A 27,950-nucleotide genomic window follows, 5' to 3' on the forward strand; every position below is an offset into this window, starting at 1 on the left:
TGTTACTAACTGGTGGTTGTTGCTGTTTGCAATCAAACTGGACACTGCATTTTCATCTGCAGGTTTGGTGCATTGGCACAAATACCAGTTCTTGAATGGTGTTAATCCTTGGTTAAATTCTTACATGCACTTTGCCTGTGCATCAGTTTTCCTTTAGGCATTGTCCTTGAAAACTATCTCTTTCTGCAAACCTTCACTTACTTGTCATAGGATCATTGAGGGACAGCATAATAGAGTGCCGTGGCAATGGAACAGACCCTTCAGCAAATTGTATGTGCCCTCACAAGATGCAAGTCCCTTACTATTCTAATCACATTTCCCAGCACTCGACCCAGAGCCTTGTATGCCTTGGTATCGCAAATGACCAATCAAAAACTTGTTAAGTGTTATCATGGTTTCTGCCTCTACCACCCACACAGTCGGTGCGTTCCACATTCTCACCACAGTTTGGGTGCAAAAACAAGTCAGTTTCCTCGAGAGATAGTAGGAACTTGCCAATTCTGGAGAATCTGAGAGAACAAGGAGTAGAACTGGATGAACACAGCGGGCCGAGCAGCATCAGAGAAGCAAGAAAGCTGACGTTTCGGGTCGACACCCTTCTTCAAATATGGTTGGGGGAGAAGGGGATTCTGAAAAAAATAGGGAGAAGTGGGGAGGCAGATAGAAGATTGGTAAAGGAGAAGTTAGGTGAACTGTCCTGTGCTGTCCACTCACTGTCCCCTGCTCCAGAATCATAGAATAAGAGAATACTTCAGAATTAGACCATCAGGCCATGAGACATAGGAGTGGAGGTAAGGCCATTCGGCCCATCAAGTCCACTCCGCCATTTAAATCATGGCTGATGGGCATTTCAACACCACTTCCCTGCACTCTCCGCGTAGCCCTTGATTCCTTTTGAGATCAAGAATTTGTCGATCTCTGCCTTGAAGGCGTCCAACATCCCGGCCTCCACTGCACTCTGCGGCAATGAATTCCACAAGCCCACCACTTTCTGCCTGAAGAAATGTCGTCTGATTTCAGTTTTAAATTGACCCCCTCGAATTTTAAGTCTGTGCCCACGGGTCCTCGTCTCCCCTCCTAACGGAAACAACCTCCTAGCGTCCACCTCTTCTAAACCATACATTATCTTGGAAGTTTTTATTAGTTCTCCCCTCAACCTTCAAAACTGTAGTGAGTACAATCCCAGGATCCTTAGCCATTCATCATAGGTTAAGCCTACCATTCCAGGGATCATCCGTGTGAATTGGACAAGCACTTCATTCCATTGTGTCTGTAACCACTGAAGCCACACTAAGTTCACATTCGGCTCATGTTTTAGCAATAGGCCCGTTGCCTTGAATGTTATTTCATTTTAAGTGCTGTACCAACCCTTTTTCTTTAATGTGAAAAGATTATCCACCACCTCAACTAAAGTCCCAGACAATGAATTCCAAACACCCAGCACCTTCTGGGTGTCTTTTCTTTCCTGAAATTCCTTCCCCCTGGCCCCCCGACCTCCCACCCCATGAATGGTCGTTCTGCTTCCCTCGCCTAGACCCATCAGAATGCAGACCATTTTTTCAGGACCTTCTTCAACCTTCTCTCTTCGGAAGAAAACAAGCCAACCTTATCCAGATAAAACAGTGATGCTGCCTGGCCTGCAGTGTTCCTCCAGCTCCACGCTGTGTTATCTCAGACTCCAGCATTGACAGTTCTTGTTATCTCAAACTTATCCAGACTCTCCATCGAGTTAAAATGCTTCACCCCCTCAGAACATCCTGATGAATGTCCTCCACACATGCTCAAATGCAATCACCTCTTTTCGATAATGAAGAGACCATTAGAACATAGAACATTACAGCGCAGTACAGGCCGTTCGGCCCTCGATGTTGTGCCGACCCGTCATACCGATCTGAAGCCCATCTGACCTACACTATTCCATGTACGTCCATATGCTTATCCAATGACGACTTAAATGTACCGAAAGTTGGCGAATCTACTACCGTTGCAGGCAAAGCGTTCCATTCCCTGACTACTCTCTGAGTAAAGAAACCACCTCTGACATCTGTCCTATGTCTTTCACCCCTCAATTTAAAGCTATTCTTTCACCCTTCAATTTAAAGCGAGAGCAGAACTGCACTCAGTCCTTCAGCTGGGGCCTAACCAAACTCCTGCACAGCTCTTCAGCCATTTGCTTTCCTAACTGTCCCTTTAAGCTGCCATGCCATGTTCAGCAATCTGTGCACAAGCACCCCAAGATAACACCATTGCTGTGACCTTCCTGGTGTCCTGGCATCCATTGAAAGATTCCTTGCCATGTTAGTTCTTCCAAATTGCATTACCATACACTTATCAGTGTTAACACTCCATCTACCACTGACCTGCCCATTTGACCAATGTATAACTTTGGATTGAACATGCTGTATTTTCCTGGACCCCACGAGCTTTTACCTTCTTTGCCAGGCTCCCATGTGAGACCCTGTCCAAGTCTTTGCTGAAATCTGTTTTCACTGCATCAATTCCCATCTACACACTCCGTCACCTCTTTGAAAGGATCATCTAGGTTTGTGAGGCATGACCTCCCTCTGACAAAGCTATGCTGACCGTTGCTGATCAAACCCCGCTTCTTTCCAAGGAAATTAAGCCTGCCGTTCAGAATATTCTCCAATATTTTCCTATCTACTGATGTGATACTCTCCAGACTGTAATACTCTGCTTTATGTTTGTCATGCATTTTGATAAGCGGAACTATGTTACTTGTTCTCCAGGTAATTCTTCTGATTTTAAATTCACCGGATCACCTTACATGTCCCCAGTCTCTGTTAATTCTGCTCAGGAATTGTGTGCCGAAATGCTCCTTCTCACATGTAAAAGGTGATGTGAATTTCTTGTTTAACACCTGACAATTGCTGTCCAGTTCAAACCATACATTTGCCTCTTCATCCCTCATGAGACCTGGTTTTCCCTGGATTTTCTCTTTCGCTCTGAGACACTTGTAGAAGATTTTGAGATTCTCCCTGATCCTAATCCTGGTCACCAGCGTTCTGTTGCCCTCTATTTGTTCTCTTAATTGCTATGACAAGATCCCCCTGCACACCATACATCATCATCATGGTGGTTTCTCGCGGATGACAGTCTCCCACTCTCAGGCTGAATCTCCGGGTGGCTGTCCAGACCGATGCAGCTACCGTAGGCTCTGTTGCACTTGGGGCAGAAGGCGGTCTTGGGAAGGGGTGAGGGGGTTGTTGATGTAGCTGCATGGCTTCCGCTGCTTCCAAATCAAGCCTCGAGGTGTTGATGCCTTCCCAGGTGCTCCTCAGGCGTCGGACCGTCTTCGGCCGGTGATTCTCGGTGTCTGCAGGAATGTTGCACTTCACCGTTGAGGCCTTGAGTTTATCACTGAGTGCTTCCTCTGCACATCTGGGTCTCGCCTGCTGTTTTGAAGCTGGGATTAGAACATGCGGGGAGTCTCGTGTCAGTCATACAGATGAAGTGTCCAGCCCATTGTGGCTGATCGAGGATGGTCAGTGCCTCAGTGCTGGGGATGTTGGCCTGGTTGACATTAGTGTGTCTACAGGGACTCTGTTGATTTATTCCCTTGATAACTGTTATACACCTCCCTTTTCCTTCTTATCTGATCCAAGAACAAAGAAAATTACAGCCCAGGAACAGGCCCTTCGACCCTCGAATCCTACGCCAATCGAGATCCTCTGTCTAAACCTGTCGTCTATTCTGTCAGGGTCTTTGCTCCCTGCCCATCTATGTACCTGTCCAGGTACATCTCAAAAGACCCTATCGTGTCTGCGTCTTCAAGCTCTGCTGGCAACGCATTCCAGGCACCCACCACCCTCTTCCTCAGGAACTTCCCTTGCATATCTCCTTGAAACTTTCCTCCTCTCGGTTTGAACTCATGACCCCTTGTAATTGAGTCAATAACTCTGGGGGGAAAAAGCTTCTTGCTATCCACCTTGTCTGTATCCCTCATGATTTTGTAGCCCTCAATCAGGTTCCCCCCTCAATCTCCGTCTTTCTCATGAAAATAATCCGAATCTACTCAACCTCTCTTCATAGCTAGCACCCTCCATACCAGGCAACATCCTGGTTAACCTCCTCTGCACCCTCTCCAAAGCATCCACATTCTTTTGGTAATGAGGTGGCCAGAACTGTACGGAGTACTCCAAGTGTGGCCGAACCAAAGTCTTATACAACTGCAAAATGACCTGCCAACACTTGTACTCGATACCCCGTCCGATGAAGGAAAGCACACCATATGCCTTCTTAACCACTCTGTTGACCTGCATTGCCAACTTCATGGAACAATGGACCTGAACACCCAGATCTCCCTGAACATAAATTTTCAGGGAGAGGGGGAAGGCAGATTGAAGATGGACAGAGGGGAAGATAGGTGCAGAGGAGACAGACGAGCAATAAGGAAGGAGAGGAGCAAATATGAAGGAAGGCTAGCTAGTCATATTAGAAATCACAGTGAAAGCTTCTTTCAATACATAAGAAACAAACATGAGGCAAAAGTAGACACTGGGCCGCTCCAAATTGATGCTGGAAGGCTAGTGATGGGAGATAAGGAAGTAGCTGAAGGACTTAATAAGTACTTTGTGTCAGTCTTCACAGTGGAAGACATGAGTAGTATGCCAACAATTAGGGAGAGTCAGGGGGCAAAGTTGAGTATGGTAGGCATTAGAAAAGAGCAAGTGCTGGAAAAGCTAAAAAGTCTAAAAATTGCTAAATCTCCTGGCCCCGATGGGCTACATTGTAGAGTTCTGAGGAAGGTGGCTGAGGAAATAGCAGAGGCTTTGGATGTGATCTTTCAAAAGTCCCAGATGATTAGAAAATTGCTGTTGTAACCCCCTTGTTTAAGAAAGGATCAAGGCAAAAGATGGAAAATTACAGGCCAATTAACCTGACCTCGGTAGTTGATAAAATTCTTGAATCATTGTCAAGGATGAGATTTTGAAATTCCTGGAAGTGCAGGGTCAGATTAGAACAAGTCAGCATGGATTTAGTAAGGGGAGGTCATGCCTGCCAAACCTGTTAGAATTCTTTGAAGAGGTAACAAGTATGTTAGACCGGGGAAACCCAGTAAATGTCTATCTAGACTTCCAAAAGGCCTTTCATAAGTGTCTCACAGGAGGCTGCTGAGCAAGGTGAGGGCCCATGGTGTTTGAGATGAGCTACTGGCTTGGATTGAGGATTGGCTGTCTGATAGAAGGCAGAGAGTTGGGATAAAAGGCTGTTTTTCGGAATGGCAACCAGTGACGATTGGTGTCGCAGGTTTCGGTGTCGGGGCCGCAGCTGTTCACCTTACGTATTGATGATCTGGATGAAGGGACTGGGGTCATTCTGGCGAAGTTTTCCGATGATACGAAGATAGGTGGACAGGCAGGTAGTACTGAGGAGGTGGAGGGGCGGCAGAAAGAGTTAGACAGTTTAGGAGAGTGGTCCAGGAAATGACTGATGAAATTCAATGTGAGTAAATGTGGGGTTTTGCACTTTGGTAAGAAGAATACAGGCATGGACTATTTTCTAAATGGTGAGAAAATTCGTAAAGCTCAAGTACAAAGGAATCTAGAAGTGTTGGTCCAGGATTCTCTAAAGGTTAACTTGCAGGTAGAGTCCGTAATTAAGAAAGTGAATGTAATGTTGTCCTTTATCGCAAGAGGGTTGGAATATAAAAGCAGCGATGTGCTTCTGAGGCTTTATAAAGCTCTAGTTAAGCTCCATTTAGAATACCGTGTCCAATTTTGAGCCCCACACCTCAGAAAGGACATACTAGCCCTGGAGCGTGTCCAGCGGAGATTCACACGGAATATCCCTGAAGTGGTAGGTTTGACATACGATGAACGGCTAAGGATCCTGGGATTGTACTCATCAGAGTTTCGAAGGGTGAGGGGAGATCTAATAGAAACTTACAACATAATGTCTGCCTCGGAAGGGGTGGACGCTAGGAAGTTGTTTCCGTGAGGCCGAGAGACGAGGACCCATGGGCACAGCCTTAAAATTAGAGGGGGTAAATTTCAAATGGAAATGAGATGACATTTGTAAAGCCAGAGAGTGGCGGGCTTGTGGAAATCATTGCCACGGAGTGCAGTCGGGGCCAGGACGTTGGATGCCTTCAAGGCAGAGATTGACAAATTCTTGATCTCACGAGGAATCAAGGGCAACGGGGAGAGTTCAGGGAAGTGGAGTTGAAATGCCCCTGAGCCATGATTTAAATGGTGGAGTGGACTTGATGGGCCGAATGGCCCTACTTCCACTCCGATGTCTTCTGGTCTTAAGTAAAAGGGGCGGACATGAAGCCAGTAGAGGTGAGTGTGGGTGTGGAGGTAGGGAGGGGATAGGTCAGTCTGGGGAGGACGGACAGGTCAAGGGGGCGGGAAGAGGTTAGTCGGTAGGGAATGGGGGTTTGGCTTGAGCTGGGAGGAAGGGAATCGGTAAGAGGAAGAACAGATTAGGGGACGAGCTGGGCTGGTTTTGGGATGCAGTGGTGGAAGGGGAGATTTTGGAGCTTGTGAAATCCACGTTGATACCATTGGTCTGCAGAGCTCCCAAGGCTCAGTTAAGGAAGGACAATAAACACTGGTCAGTCAGTCATACATCCAGCAAAAAAAGTTTATTTTTTTCAAAAAATAGGATGCATCTGTTAATCAAGTGGCAAAGCATTATCGAGTTTTGAGAAGATTTGTAGCTCAGGGTTGAGGTTCTGGATGTAAGATTGCTCACTGAGCTGGAAGGTTAGTTTGCAGACGTTTCGGCACCATTCCAGGTAAAATCATCAGTGAGCATCCGGAGTTAGGTCCCGCCTTCTCTTTAAGTGTTCCGGTTTCCTTGGGTTGGTGATGTCATTTCCGGTTCCTTTTCTCAGAGGATGCGAGATGGATTTGGCGCCAACGTGTTCTCCCGAGTGTAGTCTGTGTGTGGCATGAACTGCCAGAGGAGTGACAGAGGCTGTTATACTCACAGTATTTAGAAGTCACCTGCAGGGACACATGAATAGGAAGGGGCTGGAGGGATATGGGCTCCAGGCTGGCAAACAGAACTAGTCAGTTATGGTATCTGGTCGGCCTGGAGGAGTTGGACTGAAGAGTCTGTTTCCCTGCTGTACAACTCGACGACTCTGTCTCTCTCTCTCCCATTTTCTCCAAACCCACCCCCCGCCACACACACACAATCTCTGTCTCTCCATCTCTCTGTGTGTGCCTCACTCTATGTCTCTGTCTCTCTCTGTCGTCTTGTCTCTGCCACCTCGCTGTGCACTTCTGTCTCTCTCCGCTTTCACTCTGTCTCTTTGGTCTCTGTGTGCGCCCCTCTCTATCTCTCGTCTTGTATCTGGCTCCGTCTGTGTGTGCTCCTGCCGTTCTCTCTCCCCTGTCTCCTTGTCTCTCCGTCTCTCCCTGTGAACCTCTCTCTGTCCCCTCTCCCCCGCCCCTCTGTCTCTCTCTTCCTCTCTATCCGAGCCTCTCCACCCGCTCAGCAGGGAGCGTTGTGAGTTTTTTGAACGAAGTTTAAAAATCTCTATTTAAACCCAACCCATCCGCAATCAGACTGCATTTCTAATCCCCTCTCTCTCTCACTCACACACACACACACACACACACAGAGAGTCTGTCTCTTTCTCCCTCTCAGTCAATCCCCTTCCTCTCCTGTTCCGACTCACGCCTTCCCCCCCCCTCCCTCGGCGACGAGTCCGCTGTCTGGATCCCTTTTCCCGGGAGGGTTCTGAGGACCCAGCTGTTCGGCAACGGGGATCATCGCACCACGCTCCCGTACCCCTACAACCTCCTGTTCTCCAGCGGCCTCCAGCATGACCACCGGGCTGGGAGCAGGCATCCGGGCTGCTGGAGCGCTCGCTGCTCAGTGGCTCGGCCCTGTGCCGGGAGCGGGGATCCGAGGGGGGAGAAGGCCTCTTCGCCCGGCGCCTGAGCACAGCTGCCTGGCACTGAGCCCGCGCTCCCCGAGCACCCGGCCGCAGGTCCGCGACGCCTTCCGTAGCTGAGCAGCCGACAACTATCTCCTACTGCAAGGTAAGCTGGGGGTGGTGGTTTGGGGTGAAGGGAGGGTTGGGGACATGAGCACGGTCCCTGTTTCACATCCTGCGCCGCTCCTATCCCAAAGCGAGGGGTTGGGAATGGATGTTTTGGGGGTGAGAATTCCCCTCCCCGGGTGAGGGGAAGGCTGGGGACATTGGGAGGGTGTCTATTATCCAGCCTTGCGCGGGTTTCCGTAGCCGACCAGCCTGCAGCTCTCGTACTACATGGTAAAGGGAAGGAGGCGGATGGGATGGGGTCGGGGTTGGAGGATTGCCGTCCTGGAAGTGATTGGACATGGGGAGAGTCACTATTGTACAGCCCAGTGACTGAGTGGCCTACAGCTACTGCAAAAGTGTCGGATTAGGAGAGGGGTGTTGTAGGGAGGTTTGGGGTCACGGGCAGCGCCGCTTTCTGCAGCCGAACAGCCATCGCCACAAGATTGGATGGGAGGGGGTGTTTTAGGAGCGAAGGGATGCCACCTCCCCCTGCCGCTGTGGGAAGTAGGATCTTTATCGCACAGCCCTCCGTAGTCGAATAGCACCCCGGCGACAAGGTGAGAAGACAGGAGGGGCTCCCGGGGATGAGGAAAGGACACAACCACTGTCAGTATAAGGTTAGGGGGTGATCATACCCCTTCCTGGGGCTGAGGGGAGCTCCTGATGCCCTGCGCCAAGCGAACAGCCAAGATGGAGCCGCAGCTCTCCGACCTCAAGGGGACCCTGTCTCAGAGGCTGGAGCATTTCTAGCTGGAGCTCTGAGGGAAAGGGTCATCGCACCCAAAACGCTACCTCGGGACTTTTTCTTCACAGATGCTGAGCATTTCCAGCAACTTGTGTTTGCATTTCCACCCGGAGGTGGGTTTGTGGAGAGACACCATGGGACGGGAATGGGTGTGGGGTTTGATGGGGCAGTCACAGAGACTGTCGAGAGAGAGAGAGGCAACCCCTGCGTCAGGGTTTGGAAAATCTCCGGCATTTCTTCATTTCTCTCTCAGCCGAAGGCGCTGCGTGCTTTGGTTTCCTTTGCTCTTGTACTCTCTCCCCCTGTGAATAAAGCCAGAGTGAGTTTGTGGGCGGAGAGAGAGAGAGAAGGGACAGAAAGATGGAAATAAGGGAACATGACAAGGGAGTGAAATTAGAGCCAGCAGAGGTGAGAGAGGGGGAGAGAATCAGAGGGAGGGAGGAAGAGCAAGAAAACACAAACAAAGGAGAATGGGGGGTAACAAGGTGTTGATGTGGATGAACACAGCAGGACAAGCAGCATCAGAGGCTCAGGGAAGCTGATGTCAGAGATGATGGGAACTGCAGATGCTGGAGAATCCAAGATAATAAAATGTGAGGCTGGATGAACACAGCAGACCAAGCAGCATCTCAGGAGCACAAAAGCTGACGTTTCGGGCCTAGACCCTTCATCAGAGAGGGGGACGGGGTGAGGGTTCTGGAATAAATAGGGAGAGAGGGGGAGGCGGACCGAAGATGGAGAGAAAAGAAGATAGGTGGAGAGAGTATAGGGTGGGAGGTAGGGAGGGGATAGGTCAGTCCCGGGAAGACGGACAGGTCAAGGAGGTGGGATAAGGTTAGTAGATAGATGGGGGTGCGGCTTGGGGTGGGAGGAAGGGATGGGTGAGAGGAAGAACAGGTTAGGGAGGCAGAGACAGGTTGGACTGGTTTTGGGATGCAGTGGGTGGAGGGGAAGAGCTGGGCTGGTTGTGTGGTGCAGTGGGGGGAGGGGAAGAACTGGGCTGGTTTAGGGATGCGGTGGGGGAAGGGGAGATTTTGAAACTGGTGAAGTCCACATTGATACCATTAGGCTGCAGGGTTCCCAGGCGGAATATGAGTTGCTGTTCCTGCAACCTTCGGGTGGCTGGTATCATTGTGGCACTGCAGGAGGCCCATGATGGACATGTCATCTAAAGAATGGGAGGGGGAGTGGAAATGGTTTGCGACTGGGAGGTGCAGTTGTTTGTTGCGAACTGAGCGGAGGTGTTCTGCAAAGCGGTCCCCAAGCCTCCGCTTGGTTTCCCCAATGTAGAGGAAGCCACACCGGGTACAGTGGATGCAGTATACCACATTGGCAGATGTGCAGGTGAACCTCTGCTTAATGTGGAATGTCATCTTGGGGCCTGGGATAGGGGTGAGGGAGGTGGTGTGGGGGCAAGTGTAGCATTTCCTGCGGTTGCAGGGGAAGGTGCCGGGTGTGGTGGGGTTGGAGGGCAGTGTGGAGCGAACAAGGGAGTCATGGAGAGAGTGGTCTCTCCGGAAGGCAGACAGGGGTGGGGATGGAAAAATGTCTTGGGTGGCGGGGTCGGATTGTAGATGGCGGAAGTGTTGGAGGATGATGCGTTGTATCCGGAGGTTGGTGGGGTGGTGTGTGAGAACGAGGGGTATCCTCTTTGGGCGGTTGTGGCGGGGGCGGGGTGTGAGGGATGTGTTGCGGGAAATACGGGAGACGCGGTCACGGGCGTTCTCGATCACTGTGGGGGGAAAGTTGCGCTCCTTGAAGAACTTGGACATCTGGGATGTGCGGGAGTGGAATGTCTTATTGTGGGAGCAGATGCGGCGGAGGCGGAGGAATTGGGAATATGGGATGGAATTTTTGCAGGAGGGTGGGTGGGAGGAGGTGTATTCTAGGTAGCTGTGGGAGTCGGTGGGCTTGAAATGGACATCAGTTACAAGCTGGTTGCCTGAGATGGAGACTGAGAGGTCCAGGAAGGTGAGGGATGTGCTGGAGATGGCCCAGGTGAACTGAAGGTTGGGGTGGAAAGTGTTGGTGAAGTGGATGAACTGTTCGAGCTCCTCTGGGGAGCAAGAGGCGGCGCCGATACAGTCATCAGTGTACCGGAGGAAGAGGTGGGGTTTGGGTCCTGTGTAGGTGCGGAAGAGGGACTGTTCCACGTAACCTACAAAGAGGCAGGCATAGCTGGGGCCCATGCGGCTGCCCATGGCCACCCCCTTAGTCTGTAGGAAGTGGGAGGAGTCAAAAGAGAAGTTGTTGAGGGTGAGGACGAGTTCGGCTAGGCCGATGAGGGTGTCGGGGGATGGGGACTGGTCGGGCCTGCGGGACAGGAAGAAGCGGAGGGCCTGGAGGCCATCTGCATGCAGAATGCAGGTGTATAGGGACTGGACGTCCATGGTGAAGATGAGGTGTTGGGGGCCAGGGAATTTGACATCCTGGAGGAGGTGGAGGGCGTGGGTGGTGTCACGGACGTAGGTAGGGAGTTCCTGGACCAAAGGGGAGAAAATGGAGTCCAGATAGGTGGAGATGAGTTCGGTGGGGCAGGAACAGGCTGAGACGATGGGTCGACCAGGGCAGGCAGGTTTGTGGATTTTGGGAAGGAGATAGAAACGGGCCATGCGGGGTTGGGGAACAATGAGGTTGGAGGCTGTGGGTGGGAGGTCCCCAGAGGTGATGAGGTCATGAATGGTGTTGGAGATGATGGTTTGGTGCTCGGGTGTGGGGTGATGAGCGAGGGGGCAGTAGGAGGTGGTGTCGGAGCGTTGGCGTCCGGCCTCGTCGATGTAGAGGTCAGTGCGCCATACTACCACTACGCCACCGTTGTCTGCGGGTTTGATGGTGAGGTTGGGGTTGGAGCGGAGGGCTGCCCGTTCTTCAGGGGAGATGTTGGAGTGGGTGAGAGGGGTGGAGAGGTTGAGGCGGTTAATGTCTCGACGGCAGTTGGAGATGAAGAGGTCGAGGGAGGTTAGGAGGCCTGGGGGTGGTGTCCAGGAGGAGGACTTGTGTTGGAAGAGGGTGAAGGGGTCAGTGGAGGGAGTTTTAGGCTCCCGGTTGAAGAAGTAGGCGTGGATGCGAAGATGGCGGAAAAACTGCTCTATGTCCAATCGTGACTGGTATTGGTTGATTTGTGGTTGTACGGGGACAAAGGTGAGCCCCCTACTGAGGACTGACCGTTCGTCCTCAGTCAGTGGGTGGTCTGGGGAGACGGTGAACATGTGGCAGGGCTCAGTGTGGCTGTCTCCTCTGGGGTTGCTGGCTGTGGAGGCTGTGGGCGGAGCGATGAGGTCGTCGGCCGTGGGCGGGGTTCCGTCGGCCGTGGGCGGGGTTCCGTCGGCGGTTGGTGTATCGGGGGAGGCGGCAGCAGCTGCGGTGAGGGTGGTGTGTGAGGTGTTGTACCTGGAAGTGGAGGTGGTGAGTGCAGCAGCGGTTCCGGAAGTGGTGTCGCCGGCGGAGGCGGATGTGACGTCATCGGTGGGGTCTCCGGCCGTGTCTTCATGGTCAATGGCGGCGGGGCAGGTACAGACTCGGGATTTGGGAGGCGCAGGAATCCTCTTGTGGGTGGCAGGGGCCCGTGAGTTGGTTGTACTTACGATTTTTGGTGTCCAGTAAAGCTGAGTGGAACTGGGTGTTCAGTCTGTGGAACCTGCGGCGGATAAAAAACAGCAGGGGTCCTTTGCAGGTCTGGGAGAGGAGGCTCTGAGCTGGGGCAGGCTGGATTGCAGTGTGTGGAGGTGCCGGCGCATGGCTGCGAGTCTCTGTTTCAGGAGTCGCAGGGAGAAACGCTTATCTAGGGTCTGAATATTCTGGGTGTCGAGGTGATGTCAGCGTGTCTGCTGTGTTCATTTCCCTTCCTCCTTACGCCCCCACCTCGTCCTGCTCCTTCCCCCCCGCCTCGTCCTGCTCCCTTCCCCCCCCCCCGTCCTGCTCCCTTCCCCCCCCCCGTCCTGCTCCCTTCCCCCCCCCTCGTCCTGCTCCCTTCTCCCCCCCTCGTCCTGCTCCCTTCTCCCCCCCTCGTCCTGCTCCCTTCTCCCCCCCTCGTCCTGCTCCCTTCTCCCCCCCTCGTGCGGCGCCCTTCTCCCCCCCTCGTGCGGCGCCCTTCTCCCCCCCTCGTGCGGCGCCCTTCTCCCCCCCTCGTGCGGCGCCCTTCTCCCCCCCTCGTGCCGCGCCCTTCTCCCCCCCTCGTGCGGCGCCCTTCTCCCCCCCTCGTCCCGCGCCCTTCTCCCCCCCTCGTCCCGCGCCCTTCTCCCCCCCTGTATTGATCTCATCTTTGACTCAATACAAAAAACCAAAAAAATGAAACCCAATGAGATGAATTTTGGATCAGTAATTATACATGGCATAATTGGACAAAAAATGCACTGTTGTTAAAATAATTAGCAATTCAACCAGAAAGGCCACTAATGTGAATCATTTGAAATTACTTAATTGTATAGTTTTAGTATTTGACCACAAGATGGAGAATTCTGTTCAGGTGATGTTGTAGCTAGAAGATAGAAAGATGATAGAAATGTTTGGAGAGATATCGGCCAAGCACAGGCAGGTGGAACTAGTTGAGTTTGGGATTGTGATCAGCATAGACTGGTTGGACCAAAGGATCTTTTTTCATGCTGTATGACTCTATGAAACTCAAGCTTAATTGTTCGAAACTCACATTCAGACATATCTAACCTTTATCATAATCTTACAGAAAGATAGCGACTTTATCCCTCAGAATTGCAGACTCTTTAATTTTACATCCTCAAAGACATTTAGCAGCGATAGCATGGATTATAGAGTGAGTTGAGTAGATTGGTTCATTATTAATTCTTAACTGAATTTGATTTATTTTACATTTTTAGACAACATCAGGTGAAGATGTGCGTGATTTTAGCAAGGTGCTGAAAAATAAGTTCAGATCAAAGAAATACTTTGCCAAACATCCTCGCTTGGGTTATTTACCAGTACAAACAGTTCTAGAAGGCGAGAACCTTGAGACGTAAGTTTATTGATGTGCGATTTACTAATGTATCAGTGCCCATTTGGGAGTTGACAAATATTGCAGCATTATTCATTCTGCAGCTTTGCAGGAGAGTGAGGTTGTCCATTTGCGCATATGTCAGAAGTACACAATACAAAAACAAGGGGGGCTTAACTGATATCATTGGTCCTCTCGCCTTCAAAACAGTGTAGTTCCTCAGAGAGTACATTTGCTGAGGACTTGTTGATACTGTCACTAACGTGCAACCTTCCTTGATATCTTTCTCTGTCCTCCAGTTCTGTCTTTAAAAACTACAATCAATTACTCTCTCCTGAAAAGAACCTTTGGCTGAACATAGAACAAAGAACAGTACAGGCCCTTCGGCCCACGATGTTGTGCCGTCCTATTATCCCATTAAGATCAAACTACCCTGCATACCCTTCATTTTACTGTCCTTCATGTGCCTATCCAAGAGTCGCTTAAAAGCCTCTAAATGTATCTGACTCCATTACCACTGCCAGCAGCGCATTCCACACACCCGCCACTCTCTGTGTAAAGAACTTAGGTCTGACATCTCCCCTGTTCCTTCCTCCAGTCACCTTAAAATTTCTCCCCCTCGTGATAGTCATTTCTGCTCTGGGAAAAAATCTCTGACTATCCACTCCAGCTATGCCTCTCATCATCTTGTGTACCTCTATCAAGTCACCTCTCATTCTTCTTTGCTCCAATGAAAAAAGTCTTCGCCCCCTCAACCCTTCCTCATAAGACCTGCCGTCCATTCCATGCAGCATCCTGCTAAATCTCCTCTGCACCCTCTCTAAAGCTTCCACATCCTCCCTGTAATGAAGCGACCAGAACTGAAGGCAATATTCCAAGCGCTGCTCCATCCCCATGAACGAATGCTGGATTCCAAATCTCTTTCCTCTTGATGCTTTAAATTCATTGCTGTCTTTCGTGTAATTTCATACTTGAATTCACCGGATCAACTTGCCCCTGCATTTCTGAGACGCTCACAGGGACCGGCCCCCGCAGCCCTCTCCCACTCACGGCGATTTGCCTCCGCAGCCCTCTCCCGCTGGCGGCAACCGGCCCCCGCAGCCCTGTCCCGCTCACTGCGATTTGCCCCCTGCAGCCCTGTCCTGCTCACGGGGACGGGCCCCCTGCAGCCCTATCCCGCTCAGGGGGACCGGCCCCCGCAGTACAGTCCTGCTCACGGGGACCTGCCCCCGCAGCACTGGCCCGCTCACGGCGATTTGCCCCCGCAGTCCTGACCCGCTCACGGCGATTTGCCCCCGCAGTCCTGACCCGCCCCCGCAGCCCTGTCCCCCTCAGAGGGACGGCCCCCCGCGGCCCTGTCCCGCCCACGGGCCCCGGCCCCCCCCGCAGCCCTGTCCCGCCCACGGGCCCCGGCCCCCCGCAGCCCTGTCCCGCCCACGGGCCCCGGCCCCCCGCAGCCCTGTCCCGCCCACGGGCCCCGGCCCCCCGGTCGGCATGGAGTAGTTGGACTGAAGGGTCTGTTTCACTGCTGTACAACTCTACGACTCTGCCTCTTTCTCTCTCTCTCCCATTTTCTCCAAACCCACCCCCTGCCCCACACACACAATCTCTGTCCCTCCATCTCTCTGTGTGTGCCTCACTCTATGTCTCTGTATCTCTCTCTCTGTCGTCTTGTCTCTGCCACTTCGCTGTGCACTTCTCTGTCTCTTTGGTCTGTGTGTGTGTGCGCCCCTCTGTCTCTCCTCTTGTCTCTGCCTCCCTCTGTGTGTGCTTCTGCCGTTCTCTCTCCCCTGTCTCTCCGTCTCTCCCTGTGACCTCTCTCTGCCCCCTCTCCCCCGCCCCCCTATCTTTCCCTGTGTCTCTCTTCCTCTCTGTCCGAGCCTCTCCACTCGCTCAGCAGGCAGCGTTCTGGGTTTCGTTCGAACAAAGTTTAAAAATCTCTGTTTAAACCCAACCCATCCACAATCAGACTGCATTTCTAATCCCCTCTCTCTCACACACACACTCTGTCTCTTTCTCCCTCGCAGTCAATCCCCTTCCTCTCGTGTTCCTACTCACGCCTTTTTCCCCCCTCTCCCTCGGCGACGAGTCCGCTGTCTGGATCCCTTTTCCCGGGAGGGGCTGAGGACCCAGGGTTTCGGCAGCGGGGATCATCGCACCACGCTCCTGGACCCCTACAACCCCCTGTTCTCCAGCGGCCTCCAGCATGACCACCGGGCTAGGAGCAGGCATCCGGGCTGCTGAAGCGCTCGCTGCTCATTGGCTCGGCCCTGCGCCGCCTTTGCCAAGAGCGGGGATCTGAGGTGGGAGAAGGCCTCTTTGCCCGGCTCCTGGGCACAGCTACCTGCCTGAACAGCTGCCTGGCACCGAGCCTGCGCTCCCCGAGTACCTGGCCGCGTTACGCGACGCCTTCCGTGGCTGAGCAGCCGACAACAATCTCCGACTGCAAGGTCACAGCGGGGTTTGGGGTGAAGGGAGGACTGGGGACATGAGCACGATCCCTGTTTCACACCCTGCGCCGCTCCTATCACAAAGCGAGGGGTTGGGAATGTATGTTTTGGGGGTGAGAATACCCCTCCCCGGGTGAGGGGAAGGCTGGGGACATTGGGAGGGTGTCTATTATACAGCCCTGCGCGGGTTTCCGTAGCAGAACTGCCTACAGCTCTCCGACTACAAGGTAAAGGGAAGGAGCGGGATGGGATGGGGTAGGCGTTGGAGGAGAGCCGTCCTGGAAGCGAGGGGACATGGGGAGAGTCACTATCGCACAGCCCTGTGACTGAGTGGCCTACAGCTACTGCAAAAGGGTCGTGGTGGGGGTTGGGTTCGGAGAGGGGTGTTGTCGGGAGGTTTGGGGTCATGGGCAGCGCTGCTTTCTGCAGCCGAACAGCCACTGCCACAAGATGAGATGGGAGGAGGTTGAGGAGTGAAGGGATGCCCCCTTCCCCCGCGGCTGTGGGAAGTGGGCTCTTTATCGCACCGCCCTCCGTAGCCAAATAGCACTCCGACGACCAGGTGAGAAGGCAAGAGGGGCTCCCGGGGATGAGGGAAGAACACAACCACTGTCAGTATAAGGTTAGGGGGTGAACATATCCCTTCCTGGGGCTGAGGGGAGCTCTTGATGCCCTGCGCCAAGCGAACAGCCGAGATCGACCCGCAGCTCTCCGACTACAAGGGGACCCTGTCCCAGAGGCTGGAGCATTTCTAGCCGGAGCTCGGAGACAAAGGGTCATCGCACCCAAAATGCTACCTCGGTACTTTTTCTTCACAGATGCTGAGCATTTCCAGCAACTTGTGTTTGCATTTCTACCCGGAGGTGGGTTTGTGGAGAGTCACCATGGGACGCGAATGGGTGTGGGGTTGGGTGAGGCAGTGACAGAGACTGTCGAGAGAGAGGGAGAGAGGCAACTCCTGTGTCACGGTTTGGAAAATCTCTGGCAGTTCTTAATTTCCCTCTCAGCCGAAGGCGCTGTGTGCTTTGGTTTCCTTTCCTCTTGTACTCTCTCCCCCTGTTCATAAAGCCAGAGTGAGAGAGAGTGAATTTGTGGTGGGAGAGAGAAAAGGGACAGAAAGATGGAAATAAAGGAGCATGACAAGGGAGTGAAATTAGGGCCAGCAGAGGTGAGAGAGGGGGTGAGAATCAGAGGGAGGGAGGAAGAGCAAGAAAACACAAACGAAGGAGAATGGGAGGTAACGAGGTGTTCGTGAGCATGAACACAGCAGGACATGCAGCATCAGAGGCCAGGGAAGCTGATGTCAGGATGTCTGCTGTGTTCAACTCCTCCCCCCCCACTCCCCGCTCCTCCTCCTCCTTCCCCACCGTCCTCCTTCTCCTTCCCCTTCCCCACCGTCCTCCTTCTCCTTCCCCTTCCCGACCGTCGTCCTTCTCCTTCCCCTTCCCCACCGTCCTACTTCTCCTTCTTCCCCCGTCGTCCTCCTCCTCCCCCCCCCCCACCGTCGTCCTCCTCCTCCCCCCCCCCACCGTCGTCCTCCTCCTTCCCCCCCCCCACCGTCGTCGTCCTCCTCCTTCCCCCCCCACCGTCGTCGTCCTCCTCCTTCTCCCTCCCCCACCGTCGTCCTCCTCCTTCCCCCCCCCCCCCCACCGTCGTCCTCCTCCTTCCCCCCTCCACCGTCGTCCTTCTCCTTCCCCCCCCCTCCCCGGTCCTCCTCCTCCTCCCCCCCCCCCCCGGTCCTCCTCCTCCTCCTCCCCCCCCCTCCCCGGTCCTCCTCCTCCTCCTTCCCCCCCGACCCCGGCCCTCCTCCTCCTCCTTCCCCCCCCCGCCCGGCCGCCGCCCTCCTTCTCTCTCCTCCCCCGTCCTCCTCCTCCTTCCCCACCCCCGTCCTCCTTCTCCTTCCCCCACCCCCCCCACCCCGTCCTCCTGCTCCTTGCCCCGTCCATTCATCCATCCATTCCTCCCTCCCTCCCTCCCTCCCTCCAGCGATCCATTCCTCCTTCCCTCCAGTCAGTCAAAACAACAAAGCAAATTTCAGCACACGAACAGGCCCTTTTGCCCTCCAAGCCTGCGCCGATCAAGATCCTCTGTCTAACCTCTCACCTGTTTGCTCACGTTCTGTGTCCATTTGCTCCCTGCCCGTCCGTGTACCTGTCCAAATATATCTTAAAAGATGCTAATGTGTCTGCGTCGCCCACCTCCACTGGCAATGCGTTCCAGGTGCCCACCAACCTCTCTGTAAAGAACTTTCCATGCATATCTCCCCTAAATTTTCCTCCTCTCACTATAAACTCATGACCCCTAGTAATTGAGTCCTCCGCTCTGGGTGGCAAAAGCTTTTTGCTCTTCACCCTGTCTATACCCTCATGATTTTGTCGACCTCAATCAGGTCCCCCCCAATCTCCATCTTTCTCATGAAAATAATCCTAATCTACTCAACCTCTCTTTGTAGCTAGCACCCTCCTTACCAGGCAACATCCTGGTGAACCTCCTCTGTACCCTGTCCAAAGCGTTCACGTCCTTTTGGTAATGGACACAGTACTGTAAATGTGGCCGAACCAAAGTCCGATACAACTGCAACATGACCTGCCAACTCTTGTACTCAATACCCCGTCCAATGCCATATGCCGCCTTGACCACGCTATTGACCTGTATTGTCACCTTCAGGGAACAATGGACCTGAACGCCCAGATCTCTCTGTTCATCAATTTTCCCCATTTACTGTATAGTTTGTCCTTGAATGTGATCTTCCAAAATGCATCACCTCGCGTTTGCCTGGATTGAACTCCATCTGCCATTTATCTTCCCAACTCTCCAGTCTATCTATGTTCTGCTGTAACCTCTGATCGTCCTCTTCACTATCGGCTTCTCCATTCCTCCCTTATAAGGTGATGAGTCAAGACTTAGGAGGCATAGAATGGGTTAGCAAAATGCAGGGGATGGGGACAATTGAATTGTGGAGCTGGTTTAAGGAACAGATATTGCGTGTTCTTGATAGGCACGTCCCTGTCAGGCAGGGAGGAAGCGATAAGCTAAGGGAACTGTGGTTAACTAAAAAAAACTTGTATCTCTAGTTAAGCAGAAGAGGGAGGCTGATGTGATGATGAGACCAGATGGTTCAGATGAGGTGATGGAGAGCTACAGATTAGCTGGGAAGGATTTAAAGAGAGAGTTAAGAAGAGCAAGGAGGGTGCATGAGCAGACATTGGCAGGTAAATAAAGGAGAACCCGAAAGCTTTCGATAGGTATGTGAGGAATAAGAGGATGTCTGGGGTAGGCATAGGGCCAGTCCAAGACAGAAGTGGGAAGTTGTGTGTGGACGCTGTGGAGATTGGAGAGGTGCTAAATGAATATTTCTCATCTGTTTTCACTGAGGGACAGGAGAATATTGTAGAGGAGGTGACTGAGTTAGAGGCACTAGAATTGAAAGGGTTAAGGTTAGTAAGGAGGAAGTGTTATCAATTCGACAAGGTGTGAAGGTAGATAAAACCCCTGGGCCTGATGGGATTTTTCCGAGGATTGCCTGGGAAGCGAGGGAGGAGGTGGTGGAGCCTTTGGCCTTGATCTTGGAGTCCTCATTGTCTACAGGTTTCGTACCAGAGGAGTGGAGGATTGCAAATGTTGTGCCCTTGTTCAAGAGGGGTAGTAGGAATGACCCAGGCAATTATAGACCTGTGAGCCTTGGGTGTGTTGGAGGAAAAATTTTGGAAAGGATTATAAGAGATAGGATTTATAATCATCTAGCAAGTAACAATGTGATTGGAGATAGTCAACATGGATACGTCAAGGGCAGGTCGTGTCTCAGAAACTTCATTGAATTTTTTGAGAAGGTGACCAAACATGTGGATGACGGTCGGGCAGTTGGCGTGGTGTACATGGACTTCAGTAAAGCCTTTGATAAGTTTCCCTGTGGTAGGCTATTGGAGAAAATACAGAGGCACAGGATTGAGGGAGATTTAGCCATTTGGATTAGAAACTGGCTTTCGGTAAGAAGGCAACGAGTGCTGGTTGATGGAGAATATTCAGCCTGGAGTCTGATTACTAGTGGTGTGTCTCAAGGATTTGTTGTGAGACCACTGCTGTTTGTCATTTGTGTAAATGACTTGGACGCAGGCATTGGTGGATGGGTTAGTAAGTTTGCATATGACACTAAAGTTGGTGGAGTGGTGGACATTGTGGAAGAATGTTGCATGTTGTAGGGAGAATTGGATAAACTGCAGAATTGTCCCTAAAGTTGGCAAATGGAGATTAATACGGATAAATGTGAGGTGATTCACTTTGGGAGGACTAATAGGAAGGCAGAACACCGAGTCAAGGGAAAGATTCTTGACAGTGTAGGTGAGCAGAGGGATCTTGGTGTCCATGTGCATAGATTCCTGAAAATTGCTACCCAGGTAGATGGTGCTGTTCAGGAGTCTGATGGTGTGTTAGGTTGTAATGGTAGAAGGATTGAGTTCCGGAGACGTGATGTCATGCTGCAACTTACAAACACTAGTGCGGCCTCGGAATCGTTGGAACAGGTGCAGAGGAGGTTTACCAGGATGTTGCCTGGTCTGGAGCGAAGGTCTTGTGAAGAAAGGCTGAGGATCTTGGGTCTGTTCTCATTGGAGAGAAGGAGGCTAAGAGGGAGTTTAATAGAGATAATATAAGATGATCAGTGGTTTAGATAGGGTGGACAGTGAGAGTCTTCTTCCGAGGATGATGACTTCAGCTTGTACAAGGGGGTGCAGCTACACATTGAGGGGTGATGGTTTTAAGACAGATGTCAGAGGCAGGTTCTTTACTAAGAGAGTGTTAAGGGCGTGGAATGCTCTGCCTGCCAATGTTGTTAACTCAGCCACATGAGGGGCATTTAAACAGCCCTTGGATAAGCATATGGTTGACGATGGGGTAGTGCAGGGGAATGGGCTTAGATTAGTTCACAGCTCGGCGCAACGTGGAGGGCCGAAGGGCCTGTTCTGCGCTGTGTTGTTATATGTTCTATTACAGTTCACAGATTACTCTACCACACATTTTAGTGTTAAGTGTGAAGAGGATAATGAACGTCTGCAGAAGGACACAGAAAGTGTAAGTGAATGGACAAGGGTCTAGCAGATGGAGTGCAATGATGGAAAATGTGAGGCTATCCATTTTGGTGGCAATTCGGGCAAAATGGAGTATTACTTAAATGGTGAAAAATTGTAGCATGCTGCTATGCAGAGGGAGCTGGGCAGCCTTGTGTATGAAGCACAAAACGTTTGCAGACGCAGCTGGTAATTGAGGCAACAAATGGAATAGTGTCCTTTATTGCTCGAGTGATGCAGTTTAAAAATCGGGAGGGGATGCTCCAGTTGTATAGGGTGCTGGTGAGGCTTGATGTAGAGTAGTTTGTACCGTTTTAGTCTCCTCACTGGAGAAAGGATGTACTGGCACTGGAGGGGGTGCAAAGGAGCTTCACAAGATTGATTCTAGAATTGAAAATGTTGCTGTATGGGGAGAGTTTGAGGAGACTACGATTGCACTCACTGAAACTTCGAAGAATGAGGGGTGTTCTAATAGCAACTTTTAAAATTACGAAAGAAATACACAGGAAAGGAGCACTGAAGTTGGTTCCACTGATGGGTGAAAGTACAACTCCGGGGCACAGCCTCAAAATAAGGGTGAACAGATTGAAGACTGAGTTGAGGATGAGCTTCTTCATCCAAAGGGTTGTGAATCTGTGGAATTCTCTGCCCAGTGAAACAGTTGAGGTTCCCTGGTTGAATGTTTTAAAGGCCAAGACAGATAGATCTTTGAACAGGAAAGGAATTGAGGATTTTGGTGAATGAGAGGGTAAGTGGAGCTGAGTCCGCAAAAAGATCAGTGATGACCTTATTGAATGGCGGAGCGAGCTGGAAGAGACAGATGACCTACTCCTGCTTTATTTCTTATGTCCATATGTCCTTAGATTGCCATCCTTGTCATTCCTCCTTCCCTGGAATAGGCCAGATCTGAACGCTGATCACTAGGTCTTTAAATAACTCCCACGTATCAAATGTCGACATGTAAAATAAAAGCTCCTCCCAATTAATACTGCTCTGCTCCTACCTGATACTCCTTCCCCCAATTTAGTAGCTTCCCCCAAGGTCCTGATAATTCATAGCTATCTTAAAATGTAAGAAGAGGCGATCACCTCGTTTGAAGAAGCTCCTGGTTCAGTGTTTTTCCCCATGTGGGAGTCAGCTACAGGTTTTCTTGTTCCAAGATTGGGGAGGAAATGGCCGAGTGGTATTATTACTGGACTGTTAATTCAGAGACTTAGATCACATTCTGGGGACCTGTGTTCAAATCCCAGCACAGCAGGTGGTGGAATTTGAATTGAATATAAAAGAAAATCATGAATGTAGAATCTCATGATGACCATGAATCCATTGCCAAATGTCAGAAAAACCCACCTGGTTCACTGATGTCCTTTAGAAAAGGAAACTGCCATCCTTACATGGTCTGGCCTACATGTGACTGCAGACCCACAGCCATATGATTGACTCTGAACTGACCCCTGGGCAATTAGGGATGGACAACAAACACTGCGTAGCTAGTGATGTCCTCCTCCCGTTAACAAATAAATACAATTGGATTCTACGTCTTCCGATCGAAGATCGTTTCTTGTTCTCACAGTAATTTCATCGCTGACAGTCAGTTTCCCTCCTGCCTGTCTTTTTGGAATGTCACGTCGCCCTGCACATTTACCTCCAGTGTTGATCTCCTTATAACCATGTCTTTGTAATAGCTCTCAAATCATGCCCGCCAACCTGTATGTGTGCTATTAATTTGTTGATTTTGTTCTGAATACAATGAGCATGGAAGCAAAGAGCCACTAATTTAGCTCTATAACTTTATTTCACCTCTTGACAGTATTTACAGCTGTTTTCTGTTTGTACATGCTGTCTTTTCCAATCCCACACTGAGTATTGTTATCTCAATAGTTCTTGAATGTCAGATCGTGTGTATTCCTGGGCGACTCTGCTCGTGTGGTCTATGGAGTTGTGGAGGTCACAGTTCTAGGACAGCCATTTCATAGGCCTATGCTGCAGGTTAGAAGAAAAGACAATCTCTTGCTCTGAGCTCTGCAAACCAGGGCAATGTCAAAAAGGAAACAAGGTCAAAAGAATTTCAACAAGAATCTCAAAATTAACTGCTGAATTCATATAAGCATTCCGGGGATCGCCCAACTTAGTGGCCACAACATCCCACTTTCTATTCTTCACAAACAATCCAAAGGCTGAACTATCCGTATCCCTCTTAACGGTTATGTTTTTTGAGCTAATTTCTTGTTTCTAACTTGTGTGTATTTGTGGTGCCTTCTGACTTCTTGCATTTAGCAATTGATAAACTCACTCTCTCACTAATTTAGTAAAACCTGGTTTTATAGAATCCCTGATGTGGAAACAGGCCATTCAGTTCAACAAGTCCGCAGCAACCTTGCAAAGAGCATCCCACCCAGACCCATCCCCATTCCCTACTCTATCCCTGTCAGCCTGCATTTCCCATGGCTAATATACCTAACCTACACGTATGTGGGCACTGTGGGTAATTCAGCATTCCCAATCCACCTAACCTGCACATCTCTGGACTGGTCAAAACAATGATTCAATATGAACTAGTTATAATGCAGCTGTTAACAGCAATCCTCCGTCCCTGTGTTGGAGCGAGATTTAACATTCAAGATCCAAAATGATACACTTGAACAAGGTAGTTCAAAACAGCCAGCTCTCTGATTGAGGTTGTTGACTTGCTCGCCGAGCTGGCTTGTTTTCATTGAGACGTTTCGTCACCATGATGTGTGACATCATCAGTAAAGCCTCCAGCGAAACAATGTTACTCTACTCTGTCTGGAATTTATACTGTCCGGTCTGTTACCATGAGTACTGTCATTTCGGGTTTTGATCTGTATGCTTTTGTATGTGGGGGTCCAATTGTATCTGTTTGTTGGCTGCATTATGGGTGGAGGATCACGCCTCTCATACGAAACTGGGACAAGGTAACCATAGTAGCCCAAGCCAAGCATAGACCCGCAGAGGGATTCTCGAGGCATGGTTCTCCACCCATTCTCCAATCTCACATTCTTGGTCTCTTCAGTTTGAATATGATCACTCAACCATAGCCTTTATGACAAACAACGTAGTCTTAGTTCCCATAATCTTCAAACAGGACTGTCCCGACAGATCCACTTGTTCTCATGATTTCGTCTTCTGTTGGAGGGATTCTGAAATGTCTGCATTCTTCCTCAACTGAGTATTCCTTGCGTTTGTGGTTGACAGAGCTCTCAGCTGTGTCCAACCCATCTCCTACACTTTGGCCTCACCCCTGATGATGTGCACTGGTCCTCAAAGCCCAACCCATCAATATCCACATCTAGAAGAACATCAGCCACGATTTCCAACAAGATTCCACCACCAGGCAAATATTCCCCTCCCCTCTCTTGTCAGCCTTCCGCAGAGACCATTCCGTCAGGACACCTCAGTCCACTCTTTATCCATTCGCAACACCTCCCCATTACCCGACAGCACTTTCCATGCCACCACAGAAGGCATAATATCTGTCCATTTACTTCCTCCCGCTTCACTATCCAAGGCTTCCAGGAGAAGCAGCGATTTACCCACACTTCACTCAATCTAGTCTACTGTATTCACTGCTCACAATATGGTCTCCCTCTGCATCGGGGAGACGAAACACAGACTGACCAACCACTTGGCAGAACACCTATATTCTGTCCATAAAAATGGCCCCAGGTTTCCAATTGCCTGTCACTTGAGCACTCCATCATGATCCCTGGCCAAAATCTCTGTCTCAGGCTTGCTGCAGTGCTCCAGTGAGTGCAAGCTAGAAGGAAAAAATCTCATGTTTGCGTTGCAGAACACCTCCGCTCGGTTTGCAATAAAGAACAGCACCTCCCAGTCGCGAACCATTTTAACTCCCCCTCCCATTCCTCAGACGACCTGTCCATCGTGGGCCTCCTGCAGTGCCACAATGGTGCCACCCAAAGAGTGCAGGAACAGCAACTCATATTCCGCTTGGGAACCCTGCAGCCCAATCGTATCGATGTGAAGTTCCCAAGCTTCAAAATCTCCCCTCCCCGACTGCATCCCAAAACGAGCCCAACTCATCCCCTCCCCCCACTGCATCCCAAAACCAGCCCAGCTTGTCCCGCCTCCCTAACCTGTTCTTCCTCTCACCTATCTCCTCCTCCCACCTCAAGCCGCACTTCCATTTCCTCCTGACTAACCTCATCCCGTTTGCTTGACCTGTCCGTCCTCCCTGGACTGACCTATCCTCTCCCGACCTTCCCACCGATACTCTCCTCTCCACCTATCTTCTTTTGTCTCCATCTTCGGTCCGCTTCCCCGTCTCTCTCCCTATTTATTTCGGAGCCCTCTCCCCAACACCCTCTCTGATGAACGGTCTAGGCCCGAAACGTCAGCTTTTGTGCTCCTGAGATGCTGCTTGGCCTGCTGTGTTCATCCAGCTTCACACTTTGTTATCTTGGATTCTCCAGCATCTGCAGTTCCCATTATCTCTGGATAAAGGAGAAGATAGGTGGAGAGGAGACAGACAGGTTAAAGAGGCGGTGGATGGAGCCAGTCAAGATGAGTGTACGTGGGGAGTTAGGGAGGGGATCGGTCAGTCCAGGGAGGACAAACAGGCTAAGGGGGTGGGATGAGGCTGGTAGGTTGGAGATGGGGGTAGGGCTTGAGGTGGGAGAGTGGATAGGTGGGAGGAAGTACAGGTTAGGGAGGTGAGGATGAGCTGGGCTGGTTTTGGGATGTAGGTGGGGAGGGGAAATTTTGAAGCTTGTGAAATCCACACTGATACCATTAGGCTGCAGGGTTCCCAAGCAAAATAAGTGGTACTGTTCCTGCAACCTTTGGGTGCCATCGTTGTGGCACTGCAGGAGGCCCAGGATGGACAGTCCATCTGAGGATTGGGAGGGGTAGTTAAAATGGTTGGCGACTGGGACGTGCAGTTGTTTAGTGTGAACCAAGCCTCCGCTTGGTTTCCCTGACGTAGAGGAGGACCACACAGGTAGTGGGAACTGCCGATGCTGGGGAGTCTGAGATAACAAAGTGTAGAGCTGGATGAATCAAGGGCTATGGGGAGAGTACAGGGAAGTGGAGTTGAAATGCCCATCAGCCATGATTCAGATGCCAGAGTGGACTTGATGGGCCAAATGGCCTTACTTCCACTCCTCTGTCTTATGGTCTTATGAACACAACAAGCCAAGCCGCATCATCCAGCTCTAAGATAATAAAATGTGAGGCTGGATTAACACAGCAGGCCAAGCAGCATCTCAGGCTCCTGAGATGCTGCTTGGCCTGCTGTGTTCATCCAGCCTCACATTTTATTATCTTGGAATTCTCCAGCATCTGCAGTTCCCATTATCTCTCATCATCCAGCTCTACACCTGTTATCTCAGATTCTTTTGTGTCCAATTCCTGACAAAAGATCTGGACCAAAAACGTCAGCTTTCCTACTCCTCTGATGCTGCTCAGCCTGCTGTGCTCATTCAGCTCGACACCTTGTTATCATAGAGACAGCACATGTTAGGTGTCTTTGCTACATCAAGTTTTCTGAGTGTCATAACCTATATGACAATGTGTATCAGCTCTGAACTTATTTGTATGTTGAAGCCATTCATGTAATTTGCATGTGAATAAATTTACATTTGGACTCTGGTGAAATACAAAGAAACCTAGACTTGTTTGAAAATTAAATCGACTTAATTAATTCAGTCATATAATTGGCATAAAAATATAAGAAATTAATCCTACTCAAAATCTTGGAGATGTGTTTGTTTGGCATTAGGGTATTGAAGGTGGAGATGTGGTCAATAAGTAGGAGCTTGATGTAGATGCCCTTGTTATCTGGACGTTCCAGAGATGTGTGTAAAGCCAAAGAGAGGACATCGACGATGGATCTGCTGCATCAGTAGGTGAATTGCAGTGGATCAAGGTAATGTGGGAGGGTGGAGTTGATGTGACCCATGACCAACCTCTCAAAGCACTTCATAGTGATGAAAATGGATGTAAGAGCCACTGGGCAGCAGTCATTTGAGGCTTCTGGAAAAATTTGCTGACGTTCAGTGCGGGGATCTTAAAGCTTTAGCATGAACATCAGAAAATTGGAGAAGCCTCGAGCATATGAGCACAGGTAGCTGAGGGTAGGGAGGGCGGGAATTCCAGAAATCAAAGAGGGCAAGACACAGAGAGAGAGAGAGAGAGAGAGAGAGACGGAGATCATAGTGAAGAAATGATTAGCCTGGTAGGCAGTGGAAAATACATGATTTTCCATGGAACATGCAGACATCTTCGAAAAACAGGACATTGAGTTTTCAAAGTTTTGAAAATTAGTGTTATAGTTGATTTAGAGTGAATCAAATTGCTGTTCACACCATTGCCATCACCTTGCCCTTGTCAAGACAGACATGGATAAAGTTCTCAAAGCTGATAGAAAATTGAAAGCACTGGCATCCTGTGACGATGGTACGTTTCCTTCCTTTAAAAATAATGCTTGCAGCTTAATTGGCATAATAAAGAGCACAGGGGCTCTGTTTGACGCTGCCGCCTCACGGCACCAGCAACTTGGGTTCAATTCCACCCTTTGACTATCTGTGTGGAGTTTGCACATTCTTCATGTGTCCGCATGGGTTTTCTCTGGGTGCTCCAGTTTCCTCCCACAGTCAAAAGACGTGCAAGGTCGGTGGATTGGCCATGCTAAATTTCCCAAGGTGTTCAGTGATGTGTAGGTTCGGTGAGTTATGGGTGGATGGGT

General features: G+C 50.7%; 1 protein-coding gene across 1 annotated transcript in view; it reads left to right on the forward strand.

Moving 5' to 3' along the window:
* Positions 1-12,056: 12,056 nt before the first annotated feature.
* The window catches only part of LOC132210836 (utrophin-like), a 39,544-nt gene continuing 23,650 nt past the window's right edge, over positions 12,057-27,950 (forward strand). Inside the window, exons 1-2 of the mRNA XM_059653287.1 lie at positions 12,057-12,275; positions 13,598-13,734. Coding sequence (XP_059509270.1) covers positions 12,261-12,275; positions 13,598-13,734 — 152 coding nt within the window. The 5' untranslated portion in view covers positions 12,057-12,260. The remainder of the gene's footprint in view (positions 12,276-13,597; positions 13,735-27,950) is intronic.

This window comes from Stegostoma tigrinum, chromosome 21 (assembly GCF_030684315.1).
Source record: "Stegostoma tigrinum isolate sSteTig4 chromosome 21, sSteTig4.hap1, whole genome shotgun sequence".
Lineage (NCBI taxonomy): Eukaryota > Metazoa > Chordata > Chondrichthyes > Orectolobiformes > Stegostomatidae > Stegostoma > Stegostoma tigrinum.